This window comes from Orcinus orca, chromosome 8 (genome assembly GCF_937001465.1).
Source record: "Orcinus orca chromosome 8, mOrcOrc1.1, whole genome shotgun sequence".
Taxonomy (NCBI): Eukaryota; Metazoa; Chordata; class Mammalia; order Artiodactyla; family Delphinidae; genus Orcinus; species Orcinus orca.
This window is the reverse complement of record NC_064566.1, coordinates 943,776-961,645: the sequence shown is the minus strand read 5'-3', so window position 1 is coordinate 961,645 and position 17,870 is coordinate 943,776. Positions and strand designations below refer to the sequence as shown.

Sequence of the window (17,870 nt, the reverse complement as noted above, 5' to 3'; positions counted from 1 at the left end):
AGAGCCCCCACGACGCCGCCTGGGGCACGTGCCCACGGCCACCATGCCCGAGGTCCTGCGCAGGGCCAGAGAGGCTCCCCAGGGGCCATCTTTTCTCCCCAAGGCCCACTGCAGCAGGCGGGGGGAGGCAGCCTGGGCCCCAGACCCAGCATGGACTGGCATGGACAGGCCCAGGAGCCAGCCTCCCCCGAACCCTGGCTGCCCAGTCGCTCTGCCCAGGACAGGACTGTCCCCAGCACAGAGCCCGGCCAGCTTCCCAGAGGTGCCCCCAGGTGTCCACTGGCCAGAGACCAGCACCTCCCCAGCAGCACCAAGAGGGCTGCCAACCAGGCTCTGGTCAGCGTGGGACCCCACGCACACCACCTGGCATGGTGGGACTGGCACCCAGAGGCCACCCACCCAGGGTGACTCGGGATGCCACAGCCCCCTGGACAGAAGGGGCAGAGTAAGCCTGTGAGGTCAGAGGCCCTGGCTGGCCCCCCAGCCCCTGCCAGGCCCTGAGCACCTCTGGAGGCCCACAGCACTGACCAGCCCAGCCTGGCCCCCTCAGATCCAACTCTCCTGCCCCACGAGCCTGGATCCCGACGGAGGCATCACCAGCACCACCGACAGAGAGCCGGTTCCCATGTCCCCTTCTGCAGACACCAGGGCCGCGCACAGATGCCCACAGGAGGGTGTGCACTGCACACAGGGTGGCGGGAAGCAGGGCCCCCGAGGTCAGAGGCCCTACGGCCAGCTGACGCCAAAGACGGGCTGTGGGACAGGGGTCTGAGCACCCCTCAGGCAGAGGGACCCAGGAGGGGGAGGTACGGACGTGGGTGGCACTGAGGGCAGCAGCCAGCTCTCTGAGGAGGCCGAGGACACCGTGTGCCCTGCCAGGGCCGGCAGCGAAGCTGGAAGTGAATCTGGGAACCCGGCCCGTAGACCCTGGGCCACTGGGCATCACCCAGAGGGGCCCCTGTAGCCCCCACCAAGCCCCCGACACGGCTGCCCTGATGCCCAGGCCGACGCAGCCCACGACCGCCCACAGATGCCCTCAGTCGCCCCGCAGCATCTGCTGGAGGGTGTCCTATCTGTGCCACTTTATGATTAGTTATAAATCCCTTGGGATTTGGGGTTTAGAGTCAGCAAACCTCCAATCAGAGACGAGCTCTTGCCCCTAGAGCTAAGCCAGCATCTAACCCTTCCCATCTGCCCAGTCCAGCCCCACCCCCACACACAGGAAACAGTCCCTCCACCTCCAAGGCCTCGGGCCTTCCCAAACGTCTCCTGTCTCCGGTCTCCCCGCCGAGCCAGCCCAGGAGGCTGGTCTGGATGCGGGGGGTTAGTGGGGGTTGGAGCTGGGGGCCTGCCTTCCTGAGTCCAGGCTCAATTGCCCCCAGTGCCCAGGCCTGGGGAGGGGGCTGCAGGCATGGACTTTGAGGTCAGAGGACCCTCCTTGTGTGCACGGGGAGCTCCACAGATCAGCGCATGGCAGAACCAGCGGGAGGGCAACACCCGTGCCTTCACACCCACCACATCTCTGTCCCCATGGGTAGGGGCTCAGGTGGGCAGACCCCTGACTCAGAGGGTCGGTGCACAGCCCGGGCCCCAGCAGGTCTCCCCTCTCGGCTGCCCCAAGGCCACCACTGATGTCCCAGCGTGCTGCAGAAACTCCTGCGTTTCATCCACCCTTGGGCCACAAGACCCTTGAAATAAGGGGACGCAGGAGGGAGCCAGGAGATACAACTGGCTGGTGTGCACCAGAGCCTCTCACGGTGTGCCTGCCCCTCCCTGGGGAGCCCAGGCGACGCGGGGCACCCACAGCCTACAGAGCACGGGGCCGGGTGGCCAAGGCCTCCCTGGCTGCTCTGTGCCCCCAACGGCACCCACACCCGGGCGACGGGGGTCTCCAAGGGCTTCTGGATGGGAGGGTTCACTGCAGCAGCTCCTGCCACCTCAGAGACACCAAGCGGACATCAGGGACACCAGGGACTGCCCTGCAGAGTCACCTTGAATCAACCCCAGGGCCAGAGAAGGTGCCGGCAGCCTTGGAGGGCAAGCAGTACTCATGTTCACACTCTGTGGGGTCCTGGCCTGCCCCCTGCCCTGGCAGGTCAGCAGCAGCCCCAGGAGAACTGGCCACCAGTTCCTCCTGACTGAGGAGGGGAGTGGAGGCCGGGGTCTCCCCTGGGAGCACACCAGGCAGCTTCCCCCTTCCCACCTCCTCAGCACAGAGCCCAAGTCCCACACCGGGGAGACAGGTGCAGGAGCTCACCAAAGACTTACAGACCCTCCCACAGGTCTACCCAGCTGCAAAGGAGGGTTGAGGACAAACTGCTAACCGCAGCCTCCCTCCTGGGCCGCGGAAGCTGCAGACTTCAGCACTGCCGCGCTGGACAGCTCCCACAGGCGGGCCCAGGGAGAGGGCCTGGCCCCAGGCTGCAGGGCCAACCCAGGCCCCTCGGCGCCCCCTCAGGAACAGGGGGCAGCCAGTGAGTGGCCCCAGCCTCGTCCCCACAAGCCGCCCTGGCAGAGCGCAGCAGAGATGGGGCACCACCTGAGGGCTTGCCGCTGCTCTCCTTGGAGACTTATGGAGGGGAGGGCAGGGGCCACCCTGCACAGTGCAGGGGTCCTAGGCTGCCTGCACACTGCTCACGGGTAGCTGGCCCCTGGACGCAGGGTCTCCTGGCAGCCCACGCCGTGTACGAACACGCTGGCCTAGAAGAGCAATTCTCCCAGGTCACCAGGGCCCACGGCTTCGCACAGAAGCAGGCGCGTTTGGGGAAGGCGCAGCGCCCCCAGCGTGAGCCCCGCTGCAGGAGCGTGTGCCCCAGCCTCAAGCAGCCTTGACACCAAGCGGAAAACCCCAAACCCCAGAGAGCACAAGGGATTCGAGCTCAGCGGCTCCCGTGTGAGGTCACGTGGAGCCACAGGCCAGGCGTGGTGGCAGAGGGCCTGGGGGAAGAGCTGGAGGCGTGGGCCGGGCGTGGGCAGGCTGACTGTCCACCCTAGGCAGTGGGTGCTCCAAGTGGCCCTCCGTGACAGGGCCACTGCAGCCAAGAGGGTGAGGCTGCACACAGAGAGGGGCCCAGCAGGACGTGAGGAGACCAGGCGCCCGGTGGAAGCTGGTCCAAGCTCCCCAGGAGGGCCTCCCCCACCGAGCCTGTTCCCTCACCTACACGCCCCGCCCAGGGCTGCAGCGGCTCGAGGGACCGAGGGACCAGAAAGTGACCGGCCAGCTGTCCTCACCTGCCTTACGTCCACCCCCACAGGACAGAACCCAAACGGGGCACTCCTCACATGCCGTGACCCCCACTGGGCCTGCACCTCTGTGTGCGTGACGGCAGTGAAGCTTCTGGGCTCGGTGGACCCACCGCTCCCAGGCAAGGCCAGGCCTGGATTTCGCTGCTCACTGCACACCGGCACCAATGACCATCACGTCAGGGTCGGGACGGGAGTGAGAGCGGGACAGGCCACAAGCACACACGGTTTCCTGTCCAAGTGGGGCCCCGCCAGCACCCCCGGGAAGTCAGAAACGCGCAGATCCTGAGGTTGAGGACCCCTGGGAGCAGCCCCGGCGCCCAGGCCCCAAGGCCTCCAGACGCCGCACGCGGGGGGCCACGGGGACTCGGGTTCCAGGAAACAGCCCTTACCCGCTAAAAATGCAGCGTCTGACTGTATTTCTGCCAGGCTGGGAAATCAGGGTTAACTTCTCAGGGTACTAATGGTGCTTCTTTTAAAGAGTCTCTGTCTTTTAGACCCAGCCCGAAATCTTTACATTTCAGGGAAGTCTGGGGGTGGGGGGTGAAGCAAACTGACCCCGTGTCTGTGTCGCTGGGCTGGGGTGGGCTCGCGGGGTCCAGGGTGCTCTTTTCTCTACCTCTGCATCTGGAAATGCCCGTTTGCAGAGGGAAACGAGAAGCCGGCTCCCACGGCGGCCCAGGAACATGGGGCCTCCACCCCGGTGGGCCCCCAGAACAGAGGCATCTTCCAGCCAGAACACCGCAGGTCGGGCGCAAGAGGTCAGCGGGGGGGGGGGGGCCACAGGCAGGGCAGGCCGCGTCGCAGGGCACCATGTGGCAGAGGGAAGGGACGAGGCAAGCCCCTCCCCAGCCCAGACTGTGCCGCCACCCCCGGGTCCCTCAGCCGCGCAGAGCTGGCGGCCCAGCTCTGCCACAGTCCGCATCCACTCTCCCCACTCGCTGCCCCGTGAACAAGCGACGCACGAAGATACCACATCCGCGGGGATAAGCAAACACGATGCCCATCTGTCCTCCCTCGTCCTGTTTCCTCCTCGGCCCCTGGGCCTGGGCCGGACGTGAAGGCTGAGCCCACTCTCAGGCCCACGGCCCAAGGGTGACACAGGCTGCCAGCCCCCTGCCTGGTCCCAAGCAAACACATTCCCTCGCGGTGTCGCTCACCCTCACACCTGAGTCACAACAGGGACACGGAGGCCTGCAGACGCTGACTTTCCCACCCAGTCTGGGCTGGAGGCCCTGCCCTGGGGGCTCTGCACGCAGGCTGACCCCCGAGACCCTGGATGACCCCAAATGCTCTGTGCCTCCTGGCTGACTCCTGGGGGCGGCCAGAGTGAGCCCGGGACGGAGCGGCCCATCCAGCTCCTTCCTGGCTCCATTGGGCCAGCCAAGGGACTTTCTCTGAATGGTCTCGGAGGACCCTGAGCCCCTCACACACGCTCCAGGCACACCCCTCTCCACAGGCATCGGGGATCCCCGCGTCCCCGCAGCTGCCCGCCGAGCACCTGCCCCTCACCCTTCAGAGAAGAAACCGGCTCCACTGCAGGCCCCTGCCAGACGACCGAGCCTCTGCAGCCCCGGGCTCCCCACCGCCCTGCCGGCCCGAGCCCCGGACTCCAGCTCGGGCCCAGCGTCAACACCTGAGGAAGCTGGACCCGCGCGCCTCATACACCGCTGGGCCCGACTCAGAACAAGGCGCAGGAAGCACCTGGCCTCAGGGCCCCCGCCCTGCCCTTCCCTGGGGCTGCTCTGGCCTCGTGGCCTGTGATCCAGGCCGAAGTCGGCCACGGGCAGGGACCCGTCAGGTTCCCAGGCGGCCACCCCCCAACACGTAGGCCCCCCACTTACCCTGCTCCTCCACCCAGGCCAGCGGCTGCCAGCAACTGTAGAGTCGCCCGGGGCACCACGGCCAAGGCCCCCCACAGATGCCACATTCCTGGCCGGGCAGCCTCCTGCCGCCCCCGGAAAGCACCCCCGGCCCTGGGACGGAGCAGGAGCCCGCCACGCCCCCAGCCTCCGCTACACCACTTGGGCCATGCAGGCGGCCACGCAGGCTGCCCTCCCAGCTCCACCCTGGGGCCAGGAAGGCCAGCCCTGGTACCCAGTCTGAGCCCAGAGTGGGCAGCAATGGCGAAATGCCCCGCGGTGCTTCCCCACCCCGCAGCCCAGAACCACAAGGCCCCAGAATCTTCCATCCACCCTCGGCCAGGCCTGTGGGCACGGTCTGCGGGAGGCCCAAGTGGGGGCGGCCAGCCCTGGGGCCCTGTGTGGACGAGGATGTGACAGCACCTGCGGAAGCGTCTCTGTCCTCACAGGTCAGCGCCCCCAACCAGGGTGTGTGTTCCCGGGATGCCGTGTCAGCGCTCAACAGGCATCGGCCTCGGTGACCCCTGAAATCCACCCGGAGGCGCTGTCACCCCAGGGCACAGGGAAGAAACCAAGGCCCAGCAGCAGCCTCCCTGGACCCTGAGGGACGAAAGCAGAACGAACAGGAAGAAAACCACCAGAAGAGAAGGGCCGTTTTCTCATCCTGGGGTTGGGGGGCGGTGCTCCCAGCTGCCCAGCTCCAGAACACTGGGCCCTCAGAGGCTGCAGAACAAGGCCTGGGCCGCCTCTCAGGGTCCAGCCCGCACAATCCCTGCTTTGTCCCTGCAGCCTCTGCCCCAACCCAGCCTCCATCCCATCCAGAGTCTGAGGCAGCTAGCTCGGGGCAGCCCCGCTTGGCAGCCGGCACCCCTGTCTGGGGTGAAACCTCGGGCAGGCGGGCGGGCAGCTCGGCCATCCCTGGCCAGGACCCAGGGCTCTGGGCAGGTTCATGGAGGCCCACCCGGGGCCCACCACCCAGTGGTGTGTGGTGGACACGTCAGCCAGCCCACAGGAGACAGTGGGGCTGGCCGGGCCTGGCACCGGGGAGAGCTCCGTTGGAGCAGTTGTCTGAAGGCACCAGCTTGCCCCATGTCTGAGAGGACTTCCTGCAGAATCCAGGGCAACGCAAGGTACCACCCACAGGGAAGGGGGTCCTTCCCCTCCCCCGAGACCCTAGATGGGCCCTGACAGATGCTGGCCTCCTGCTGGACACCAGGCACAGCAGACGTGCCCCCGACGTTGCTCCCGTCCATCATGGCCTCACAGAAGCACCCCTGCCGTCGGGGGGCCTGAGGCTCAAAGCCCCTCAGCTACGGAGCACCAGAGCCTCGGGGGCCGTCCCTGGCTATACCTCCGGGACCAGAGGCACAGAACCACCCCATGAGGGTCCAAGGTGGCCTCGGGGGCCTGGGGGCCCTGGCTGTACCGCTGGGGAAGCCAGGCCACGTGGGCAGCACACAGGGCCACAGGCAGGTGGCAAGGCCTCTCAACCACCTCAAACGCCCTGCCACGTGTGCGGCCGCCACCGTGCTCCCTCTCTGCGTGGCAGCAGGCCCTGGGGAGCACCAGCGTGCCCCGCTCCAAGGAGCCCAGACTGTGCGGGGGGCCACAGGCAGGAAGCGCCCCGGGCCCGGGGAGCTCCAGGCATAGCCTGTGGGCGCGGGCAGACGGAGGACACAGCCTCCTCTGTGGGCACCGCCACCCAGCCAGGCCCCCACAGACACCAGTTCTGTGTCCACTGGCCTCAAAGGCACAGGTGCTCCCCAAACCAGAGCGCTAGGTGCCTAGGAAGTCGCCCTAACGCTCCTCGTAGCACCAGCCACGCACCCTCCCACTGCACCGCTGACTCGGGAGCCCGGCTGACGCGGGCCATCCTCAGCGCGGGCCTCTGACCTGGCAGGACCTGTCTGCTCCGGGCACACGGAAGGTGCCGGGCACCGAGCAGGGCTCATGCGCAGGCAGAGAAGATGCAGTCAGTGCTGCTGCCAAGCCCACCTGCCTCTCAGATGCCGGCCTCCTCTCCCTCCCCTGACGTTTTCAGGCCCAGTGGTCGCCCCACAGATAAGCCCCAGTGATGAACACCAGGGGAGGAAGTAGCCAGAAAAAGGCGCGTGTGGGCAGGGGAAGCGCACGCTCGCTCGGGCCCCCGTCCAGGCGCAGGCCCAGGGCAGTGCCGGTCAGCCGCTGCCGTGGGCAGCAGGGGACCCTGCCTCCTGCGGCAGAGCCCTCGGCGGCCCCACACCGCCCTCGAGGCTGGTTGGGATGGGCCAGGAGGCAGGGGGAGCAAGCCCTGGAGGCCCCAGTCCACACGCACCCCCAGCACGCACGGCCAAGCCTGCCGGTCCCCAGCAAGGCTCGGGTACCCCTGGCCACCCTCCAGCAGCCCCCGGAGTCTGAGACCCCTCTGCTCCTCTGCCCTGAGCACAGCGCAGACGGCTGTATATCCAGCAGGGTCCCCCCGTGAGTCCCACACGAGGACCTGCTGGAGACAGGCTCTGCTTGGACCTCGGAGCCGTGGCCAGCACTGGCCTGGCTTCTTCCAGAAAGAGCCAGGCCTGGCCTTGCCCCCCAAACCCGCTCCGGACAGACGGCTCTGGGACAGAGGCTGTGGCCACAGGTGACGCACTCTTTCTGCATCATGCTGGGGGCCCTGTGGGCGGAGGACTGCAGGCCTTGATGCCCCCTGTGGAAAACCCCCAGCACGGAGGAACCCACGGCCAGAGCTGCACTGGGCAGCAGCCGGCTCTGCAAAGAGCATGTCTCACCTCTGCCCCCTCGCCCGGGCCGTGCCCTCTGCACCGCACGCCCTTCCTGGTACAAACACCCCTCCCCCCATCCCTGCAGAGCCACAGCCAGTGGTGAGGCAGGCGGGACACGTGAAAACTCAGAGGTGCTCAGAGCCACAGGGGACCACGGTGGGTAGGGGACACTCTGGGACCAGGGTCCTAGGGCTCTGTCCACCCCAGGACCCTCCCATCCCTACCTTCAGGAAAATGCCTATCCTTTGAGGCGAGACCCCCATCGCCCCAGGAAGCCCGGTGCAGAGCTGCCCTCCATCAACAAGGACAGCCCACCCAGGGCCAGCGCTCCGCTCGGGGAAGGGGTTTTCCTGGGGGCGGGTCTGTGCCTCGGGAGGATGGCTGAGCAGCCTCTGTCCCACCCAAAGTCACTGATGGGCTGCTGAGCCTTTCTAACCACTCCAGTGGGGCAGGGAGACAGGTGGGGGATCCCCACTGCCCCCCAAGGTCTGCCCACAACTATTTGAGAACATGGTCGTAACGTTTAACCAGGCTCGTGCAGTGAGCATCTGTGGGCTTTCCTACCGTCCCCCGGGAGCCACTGCCCTGGACCCAGTTCAGGTTCTGAGCCCGTTCCCTCACTTATAAAACAGGTTAGATGGACTGAGGCCAGCCTGAGGCACAGAGCAAAGGGCAATGTGGCCTGCGACCATTCGGACCATGAGGCACAAAAGGCGGTCCACACGCGACCACTGGAGGCCACCCCCTCACTCTGCTCTGCCCACGTTCACTGTGCACCCCAAGTCCAGTGCCTCCAGCCACATGGGGAGGCCCACTCCTTCTCCAAGCCTCAGCCCTCCATGGCACCCCAGGCCGGATCCTGGGCCAGCCCCTGCCTGCCCCATCCCCAGAGCCGACGCACTGCAGCCTCTCGCAGGCTCAAAGCTGCCTCCGGACTTCCCTGGTGGTGCAGTGGTTAAGAATCCGCCTGCCAATGCAGGGGACACGGGTTCGAGCCCCGGTCTGGGAAGATCCCACATGCCGCGGAGCAACTAAGCCTGCGCGCCACAACTACTGAGCCTTTGCTCTAGAGCCCACGAGCCACAACTACTGAGCCTGCGTGCCACAACTACTGAAGCCCATGTACCTAGAGCCCACAGTCCACCACAAGAGAAGCCACCACAATGAGAAGCCCACACACCGCAACAAAGAGTAGCCCCCGCTCGCCACAACTAGAGAAAAGCCCGCGTGCAGCAACGAGGACCCAATGCGGCCAAAAATAAATAAATATTTTTTAAAATTAAAAAAAAAAAAAGCTGCCTCCTTATGCTCCACCTTGTAAAGCTGATGCGGCCCCCGCGCCCCAGGTGCCGCCCCGCCCGCCTCGGCCTCCGGCTCCGAGCTGGGCTCCCTCCATCTCTGGGCCATGGGTCACCGCAGGGTCTGCCAGACTCTCCCGCCAGCTCACCTGTCTCCCTCTCACACCTGTCTCTCCTCCCAGCTCACCCATCTCTCCTGCTCACACCTGTCTCTCCTCCCAGCTCACCTGTCTCCCTCCAGCTCACCTGTCTCTCCTCCCAGCTCACCTGTGTCTCCCTCGCTCACCTGCCTCATCCCACCCAAGGAGTCCTCTCCAGCCTGCCTGCCACCAGCACCCACATTAATTCTCCTGAGGGTCCCTCGAGAGCCTGGAGGGGGCTCTCCCCCTGCCCACCCACCAACCTGAGAGCTCAGCCAGATGAGCAGCAGGGAGGCCCCTCACCGCCCCCTTCTCTCTTTAGCTGGACCGACCCCTTGCCTGAAAGCCCTGTCTCAGTGCTGCCCCCCGCCCCCGTCTCCTGCCCACTGGAGAAGGGTTTCCGAGGGGGGGCTCCACATCTTACCGTGGACCTTGGCTCCAGGAAAGGCTCCCAGAGCCCACCGTCCTCCCCATCGAGCCCGGGGTCCTCCCGGCCTATGGGCGCCGAGCCCCACTTGGGCCTGCTGAGCCCTGGCTTGGGCAGGGCTCCTGATGGGGAGCCTGATGGGGCTGGAGGGGTGAAGACGGCACAGCCCACACCACTCACCTCCTGGGCCTACTCGGTCCCCGCTGGACCCTCTGGGGGTGTCCTCCCCACCCCCCAGCTGAAGAAGCCTCTCCTGGATGAGGGAGGGGCCAGGCGGAGCCTCCGCAGTGAACGCCACAGGGCACAGCGACACCCACCCCAGCAGGCCCGGAAGGCCCCGTCGCTCGACCAGAAACCACGTCGCGGCCGAGGCGGAGGCACCCTTCCCGGGCTGCTTGCAGAGGTGGCGCCAGGCCGTCAAGGAGAGCTGGGCAGAGCAGATGACTTCTCAACCACGGCCTCGCCAGCCCTGACGGGGAGGCCCAACCCGGCAGGAGTGACGGACCCGCTCCCTGAGCCCAACGCCAAACAAGCAAGACGGAACCAACCAGCGGCTAAAAAGGTGCAACAAAGTGTGAGCTGGACCCTGCCAGCCCCAGCCGGGCGGAAGAGGCGGCTCTGCCCACACCTGCACTCTGCACCTGGCGGCACCCCCATCCCGCATCTGACTCCCCAGAGGCGGCGTTTTGGGGGAGAGCAGCGGGCCCGCCTCCCAACAGGCCCCCACTCGGGACACGCAGCCAGAGTGCCCGGATCAGCTGGGTTGAGAGGCCCAGCTGCCCCACGCGGCCCACAGCCGCCGACGTCTACCCTCCTCAGCTCCCCCTTTACAGGACTTGGGCAGAGGGCGGGCAAAGAGCAGGGAGAACGGAGGTGTCCGTGAGACGAGAAGGGCTGGGCTGGAGTCGAGGGACAAAGCATGGGCCCCACCGCACCCTGGGCCTGGGGGCTGCACGGCTCCGGGAAGCAGCTCCCAGCAGCACCGATGGCTGGCGAGGGAGGCGGCACACTTCCACCGAGCTGTCCTGGCAAGAAGCCTGGCCCCCAGAGAAGGTCAGGTTTATCTCGGGAGCGAAAGGACAGGCCTGGGAAATCAAGCTTTCCTGGCTTTTGGTGCCAAAGAGCAGCCAGCAAGCGGAGCAGCCGGGCCCGGCACACACACCGCGAGGCCCTACGTCCACCAGACTCCAGACGACCCTGCCCCAGAGAGGACGGAGAGACAGGCGCCAACAGGACAGCCTCCTCCCCAGCCTTCCTGGGAAGCAGGTGCTCCAACCGTCAGGACCCCGAGTGGCAGCTCCAAGCACTCAGGGAGGCCAGAAGGAACAGAGGACGGACAGACCCCCAGAGAGGGGGCCTCAGCTAGAGACCTGATCCCACTCACGAGAGAAGGGCCTGAGGAGAGAGGCCGCTGGCTGGATGCAGGGGCCACTCAGAGCTGCTTCTAAACATCACACAGCCTGTTGTTCACACACTGTACATCCTTTTGTGTTCGTTACTGTTAATTACAGTGGAACCCTCCTGTAATTAACTGTACGACAGAATAGCTCAATGAAGAGTACGGAGACCAGCCCCTGCCCTGGGAGACCTGCGAATAATTCGCGGCTGTCATCGCTCGCGCCGATGTCCCCTCGTAATAACATTCTAGCGGTAAGGCAATTAGGTTATTCCACTGCCTCCTGCGTTCTGCTGCCCCAAGCCCCTCCCCCACGGAGAATTTCACCAACTACAGTTGTTCCTCCCAGGAAACATGCACATTTTGAACTCAGCTGATCACGGGCTGTCTGCCACCTCCTCTTCGAACCTGGCCTGCCACCCCGACTTCCAACAGCACTGCACTACTGCCCCGGGCCCCACGGTGCAAGGGCTGCCCGCCCAGCAGGGGGCGGGGGGGCTCCCACTGCCTCTAGCCCAGACGCCTTCACGCGTTCTGCCTTAGTTACATCACAGCCCCTGCCCCCCACCCCAGCCCGGGGCTTGGCCCACTTTCCTTCCACCTCCAGGCTCCGCCTCTGGGCCACCCTGGGGGGCTCAGGGAGGGCCTGCAGCAAGCCTGGCTAGAGCGCTCCCTCCTGGGCCCCAGCCCTGCACCAGTGGGGTGGGCCCAGCCCTGCCGCACCCTCCTCCTCCCTTGCTCCGCTTGCCTGCCTGCCCTAGGTCTAAGGAACGTCCCAGAGAGGCAGGGAGAAGGAGGCAGTGCCAATCGGACCTCTGGGCCGCCAGGAGAGGCCCATCCAGGGAGAAGAAAGAAAATGGCTGAGCCCAGCGTCCCACAAAGCGACTCTGCGAACGCCCAGCCAGCCAGATGAGGGCACTGGCCTTGGGGCTGCGATCTAACCCAATCGCCAGAAGACGGCTGCCCAGCACCAGCCCCCTCCTCCCGTAGGCTGGGGTCTGTCCCACCGCCGGTGTGGGATCCGTGGCCCAGGATCCGCGGTCGGGCCCAGTACCGGTCTCCCTCTCCCGCCCCTGGAGGAGTGCAGTGTCGCAGACATCCTGACAGGTTGGGAGAAGAGAGGCGCTGTCCAGCCCTCTGAGTGGCCCGGGCACTCTCCCACTCCCACCGTGGAGGGAGGTCCCGGCCTGGCCAAAGTGGCCCGGTCCCTGCAGGACACGCATGGCGGCCTCGCTGCTCGCCGGCCGCGGGAGTTGGGGGTCGCGGCCGGGGTCGCGCGGCCCGGGGCGCAGCTGCTCGGGCAGCACGCCTATTAGCGCGGCCGCGGCAGACGGCAGATGGGCGCCCGCTCGGCCCCCTCCTCCCGCGGCACAATGGGCCCGGTCGCTCGGGCGCACAATGCGGCGGGGGCCGCGCACCTGCAGCCTGCAGCCGGGCCGAGGGGCGCTGGCCGGGCCAGTGCGCCGCCGTCCGCGCCGAGTGTCCTTGGGCCGCGCCCGGCCGACCGCAGCCGCGCGGCCTGCGGGGCTCCGCGGCGAGACCGGGCGCCCGGCCTCCCATTGTTCGCGGCCGCGGGCCGGAGACGTGGGCCGGGCCTGCAGCACCCCGCTCCGGGCGGCCTCCTTCCCGGGCCCCAACTCGGCGCGCCGGCGCCAGCCTCCCCGGCGGCGGGCCTGTGCGCCCCTGGCCCTCCCGGTCCCCCGGCGCCCCCGGCCCGCATCGGTGTTCCCGGCCCTCTGGGCCTTCCGTGTGCACTGTCTCCCCGGCCCCGGCCCCCGCCGGCCCGCACGCACCTGTCTGCCCCTTGCCCAGCGTCTTCTCCAGCCGGTAGGGCCCCACATACTGCGCGTGCTGCGCCCCGCTGCCGTCCTTCCCCGTCGATGTCATCGCTCCCGGGCCCGGCGCCGGCGAGGTGGGCGCCCCGGGCGGGCGGCGGCAGGGAGGGGCCGCGTCCGTGCGCGTCCGTCAGTCCGCTGGGCCGGGTCGGCGGCGCCCGGCGGGCCGCGCTCGCTCAGCGCCCCACGCGCCTCCCCCGCGCCGCCGCCCCCCGCGCCTGCGCCCGCTCTGCTGCGGCCGGCCCGCGCTGCCTCCGCCTCTCCGAGACGACCGGGCGGGCGGGGACACAAGGCTTCCGCCGCCGCCGCCGCCGCCGCCGCCGAGGCCCGCGCCCCGCGCCCCGCGCCCCGCGCCTCGCGCCCCCCGCGCACGCCCGTCAGTCCGTCAGCGGTCGCGCAGCCGAGCTGAACCGAGCCGCCGAGCTGAGCCGAGCTGCCGAGCCGAGCCGAGCCGAGCCGAGCCGAGCTGATCCGCCGAGCCCAGCCGAGCTGCCGAGCCGAACCCGTACGAGCGCAGCCGGATGCAGCGGCGGCAGCGAGTGGCTCTCGCGCCTGCCAATCAGCGGCACTGGCCAATCAGCGACGCCTTCTGCAGGCCCCGCTCCCCGCCTCGCTCCGCCCCGCCGCGGAGAGCGCTCCTGGGAGCTGGTCTCCGGGAGGCGAGGCCGGGGTGGGGTCCGGGCGAGGCCCGGGCTGGGTTGGGGCCTGGGCGTCTCGAGCCCCTCGCCCGCCACCCACCGCCTTTAGTCCCCCGACCCCGCCCGGATGCCGAGCTGCGGCGGCCCTCTCTTAAAGTGCCTCCCGGGATGGTGCAGGCGGCGGGCCGTGGGGGTGGGCAGTCAGCTGCCCCGGCTCCCGGCGCCGTCCCTCTTGGCCGCGACCACCGGGGTGGAAAGGAGTTACGAGCCCCTCCCCACCCCCATCCCGGGGGCGGCGGCGCTGCGTGGCTCTTGGCCCAGACGTGACCTTGTGCGTCCCAAGGCCGTGCCCGGGTTGCTGCCCTCCTCCGCTCTGTTTTCCCGGGTACACCACTGTGACCAGCACAGCGGGGTCAGGAACTCAACCCAGGCCACACAGCAGGCCTTTGTGCCAGCCCACCTTCTTCCTCGGTTGGGCCGAGGGTGCACCGGCACCGACGCCTCGAGGGCTCGAGCCCTCTGGAGGGCCCCTGTTCCTTGCGGAAAACACGTGCTGCCTAAGCCAGTGCCACAGAGGTGGTGGGAGAAGAGATGTGAGGGCCGGGAGCAGGGAGCCCCGAACCCTGCACGTGAGGGTCCCACGCCCTTTGAGCCGCTGGGTGCCCTGCCCTGGCTCGGATCTGCCACCAAGTCCTGGGTGGCCGAGTTTCACCTGAAGTTTTTCTGCGGCTCCCAGGGCTCCACAGCTAGCCCTCACTCCCGTCAGGCTAATCCTCTGCTCCTGCCCGCCCTGGGGGGAGGGCTGAGAGAACTCTGGAAACTCGCAGGTCTTCCCAGCACCCCTCCTGGAAGGGCCTGTTTGCATTTCTTTCTCCCCTGTCTGAACTCAGAACACCTGTCTGCTCCACGCGGCCCTTGCAGGTCCCCCCTTGCTTCCCACGCGTTTCTTAAAAGGTTGCAGATCAAGAGTCTTTAGGTGCCTCCAAAGGTGTGCAGTGCAAGTCGGGAACACTGCCGCAGACAGCGCCAGGCTTCAGGGGGGTGGTGCAGTTTAAACTGGATATAAGAAGAGTTTGGGACCTTGGACTAGAGAAATTTTCCAGGGGCTAAAGGCAGACTGGGAGTCGTCAGGTCAAGGGTGGGCAAGAGATGGGCTAGGGCCGTGGGCAAGCAGAGGAGGGATGACATCCCGGTACCTGGAGGAGGGGCACCTGCCAGGGAAGGAACATGCCCCTGGCCTCCTCATCTTCCTCTGCTGGAGCTGTGCCTGCCACAGTCACCTGGGCCTCCCCAGCCTGCAGGACTTACCAGACGCATCATTCTTGTGCCCTCAGCAGCACTGGCCCAGCTGACCATTCTTTTTTTTTTTTTTTTAAATAAATTTATTTATTTATTTATTTTTGGCTGCATTGGGTCTTCATTGCTGCGCACAGGCTTTCTTTAGTTGTGGCGAGCGGGGGCTACTCTTTGTTGTGGTGCTCAGGCTTCTCATTGCAGTGGCTTCTCTTTGTTGTGGAGTATGGGCTCTAAGCATGAGGGCTTCAGTAGTTGTGGCTCACGGGCTCTAGAGCGCAGGCTCAGTAGTTGTGGCACATGGGCTTAGTTGCTACGCGGCATGTGGGACCTTCCCGGACCAGGGCTCAGCCCATGTCCCCTGCATTGGCAGGTAGATACTTAACCACTGCACCACCAGAGAAGTCCCAGCTGACCATTCTTATCTGGATACTCTTGGGCTAAAATTCCTGGCTTTCAAGATTCCCACGTCCCCACCCCCACCTCACCCTGTGCTCCTGGGGTCTTCTTCCCTCTCTGGCCACTTCTCGCTTCTCTGTGTCCGTGCAGCCCATACCCATCATCATTTCTCAGGGCTCCATGGGGGACCCCTCTACTGGCCTCTCCATGTTCTCCAGGTGACCACATCCACTCCCATCTCATCCCTGAATCACCACTGCCAGCCCCCCTCACTCCAGGGCTGTGGGGCAGGCTCCCTCCTGCACTCCTCCTGGTATCCGTTGCACAAACTCTCAAACTTAGTGCATGCACAACAGAATAGCTCATCTTCCCATCTTTGTGGGGGTCAAGAGCACAACCCCTCGTGGTCAGGCTTCCATCTGCCTGCTCCAGTGCTGGCCTTGGTGCAGAGAATGTCAAGGTGGGAGGCCTCGCTGGAGGATTACAGGAGACCCTTAAAGGAGAAATAACACGGCCACTACAGAAGTGCTTTCAGAACACGGAGGAGGAGGGAGCACCCGCTAACTCTTCACGGGAGTCCATCTTAACCCTGGTACCAAATCCAGATAAGGAAATGACATGAAAAGGAAATTAAAGTCCAATATACTTCATGAGCCCAGAAAAAAATCCTTAACAGAATATTAGCAAGTTGATTCCAGCAATATATTAAAAGAATAATACATATGACCAAGAAGGGCTCATTCCAAGAATGTAAAGTTCCTTTAACATTTCAAAATTGATTGATGTAATTCACAATGTGATTGGTCTGAAACAGAAAAACCACACAATCATTTCAATAGATGCCCCCAAAGAAAGCATGACAAAATTCACCCATTTATGGTTTAAACACACACATGTACAACACACACACATAAACATGTCAGTAAACTAGGACTAAAAGGGAGCGCCTTCAGTTGATAAAGGGGACCTTCAAAAACCCACAGTGACATCGTACTTGATGGTGAAAGACTGAGTGGGAATGAGGCAAAAGCATCTACTATCACCACTTTACTAGAAAACCTAGCCTATGTAATAAGGCAAGGAAAACAAGTTATACCTTATATTTTTATATGATTGGAAAGGAAAAATGGAAACAATCTTGATCCACAGATGACATTTTTGTCTGCAGAAAATCCTAAACTACAAAATACTCGTAAAACTAACAAGTGAGTTCGGCAAAGTCACAGGATACAAAGCCAAAATATAAAAATCCTATCTCTGTGTCCTAACAATGGATAATTAGAATTTGAAATTACAAGCACAATACAATTTATAAATAGAATTGAAGAACATGAATTACTTAGAGGTAAATTTAACAAAATATGTGTGAGATATGTACCCAGAAAACTATAAAATACCACTGAGAGACTAAAAAAGACCTAAGTAAATGGAGAGTCATACTGTGTTCGTTACCAAACCAAACTTGGGTCCACTCACCCCAATGTGCAGCAAAGCCAATCTACTAACACTGGGTTGTGGTGAAGAAAAGTGCAGTTTATTGCAGGGCCAACGAAGGAGAATGGGCAGCTTCTGTTCAAAAGACCCAAACTCCCCCACGGCTTTCAGGGAAGGGTCTTTAAAGACACTGTGAAGGAGAGGGTCAGAGGGTGGGTGACCAGCTTTTGCATAATTCTCTGATTGGTTGATGGTGATGTTTCAGGAATCTCAATCATCAACTTTCCTGTTCCAGCTGATCTGGGGTCTCTGTGCTGGTGGTCAGCATGCAGTTAACTTGTTCCACCTGGTGAAGGTTTCAGTATCTGCAAAACAACTCAAGGATACGGCTCAGGATGTTATCTATAGCCCTTGAGAAGGAAACTTGACTTAGCTTTATGGCTAAACTACTATTATTTTGTCTTGCTTGACCACTTTCCTACGTTTCTGCATTTTCTCACTTCTCTGATTAAATTTGCTCTTCAGAACATGGGGAAGGCCTAGAAGGCTGAAGCCTCTCTGCAAACAAGAGGTGTGGGACTTAGAGGGGGTCTGTCCCTGAAGCCCCTGCAGGGCCCTGCTCGGTTTCACATTCATGGATTCCAAGACTGAATATTGTTAAGATGTTGATTCTCCCCAAATTGATCTATAGGTTCAATGCGATTTCAAGCAAAACCACCCAGTTTTTAAAAAGACATTGACAAGCTGATGCTAAAATTTATAAAGAAATGCAAAAGGCAAAGGAAATTCCAAACAATGATAAGGAAGAAGGAAGTTGGGAGACTTATACCACCTTATTTCAAGACTTAAAAAGGTACAGCAGTCAAGACAGAACAGTGTTGGCTTAAAGATAGGCACATAAATCAAAGAATGAGGCTAGAGTTCAGAAATCAATCCTTGCATTTATGACAATAGGTTTTCAACAAAGGTGCAGAGGTCATTTAATGGAGAAAGGACAGTCATTTCAGCAAAAGGTACTGAAATAATGAGACATCATATGTTAATACAGAACCTCAAAGCTTACATTATCTATAAATATCAACTAGATTAATATTTATTAACCAACAATAATACAGGCATAAATGTAAAAACTATAAATATGAACCT

At 63.4% G+C, this 17,870-nt stretch overlaps 1 protein-coding gene across 16 annotated transcripts in view; it reads right to left on the bottom strand.

Moving 5' to 3' along the window:
* The window catches only part of BRSK2 (BR serine/threonine kinase 2), a 63,818-nt gene extending 50,413 nt beyond the window's left edge, over positions 1–13,405 (bottom strand). For 8 of the 16 annotated variants that reach the window (XR_007478950.1, XR_007478951.1, XR_007478952.1 and 5 more), the window contains exon 1: positions 12,919–13,109. Coding sequence is in view for 11 of the 16 variants with exons in the window: in XM_049714012.1 (XP_049569969.1) it covers positions 12,919–13,012 (94 nt within the window). In the remaining 5 variants the exon portion in view is untranslated. Of the gene's footprint in view, positions 1–12,918 lie in introns of all 16 variants that reach the window. The other 8 variants (XR_004475863.2, XM_004278081.3, XM_033402567.2 and 5 more) reach the window with 4 other exon arrangements.
* Positions 13,406–17,870: the final 4,465 nt, after the last annotated feature.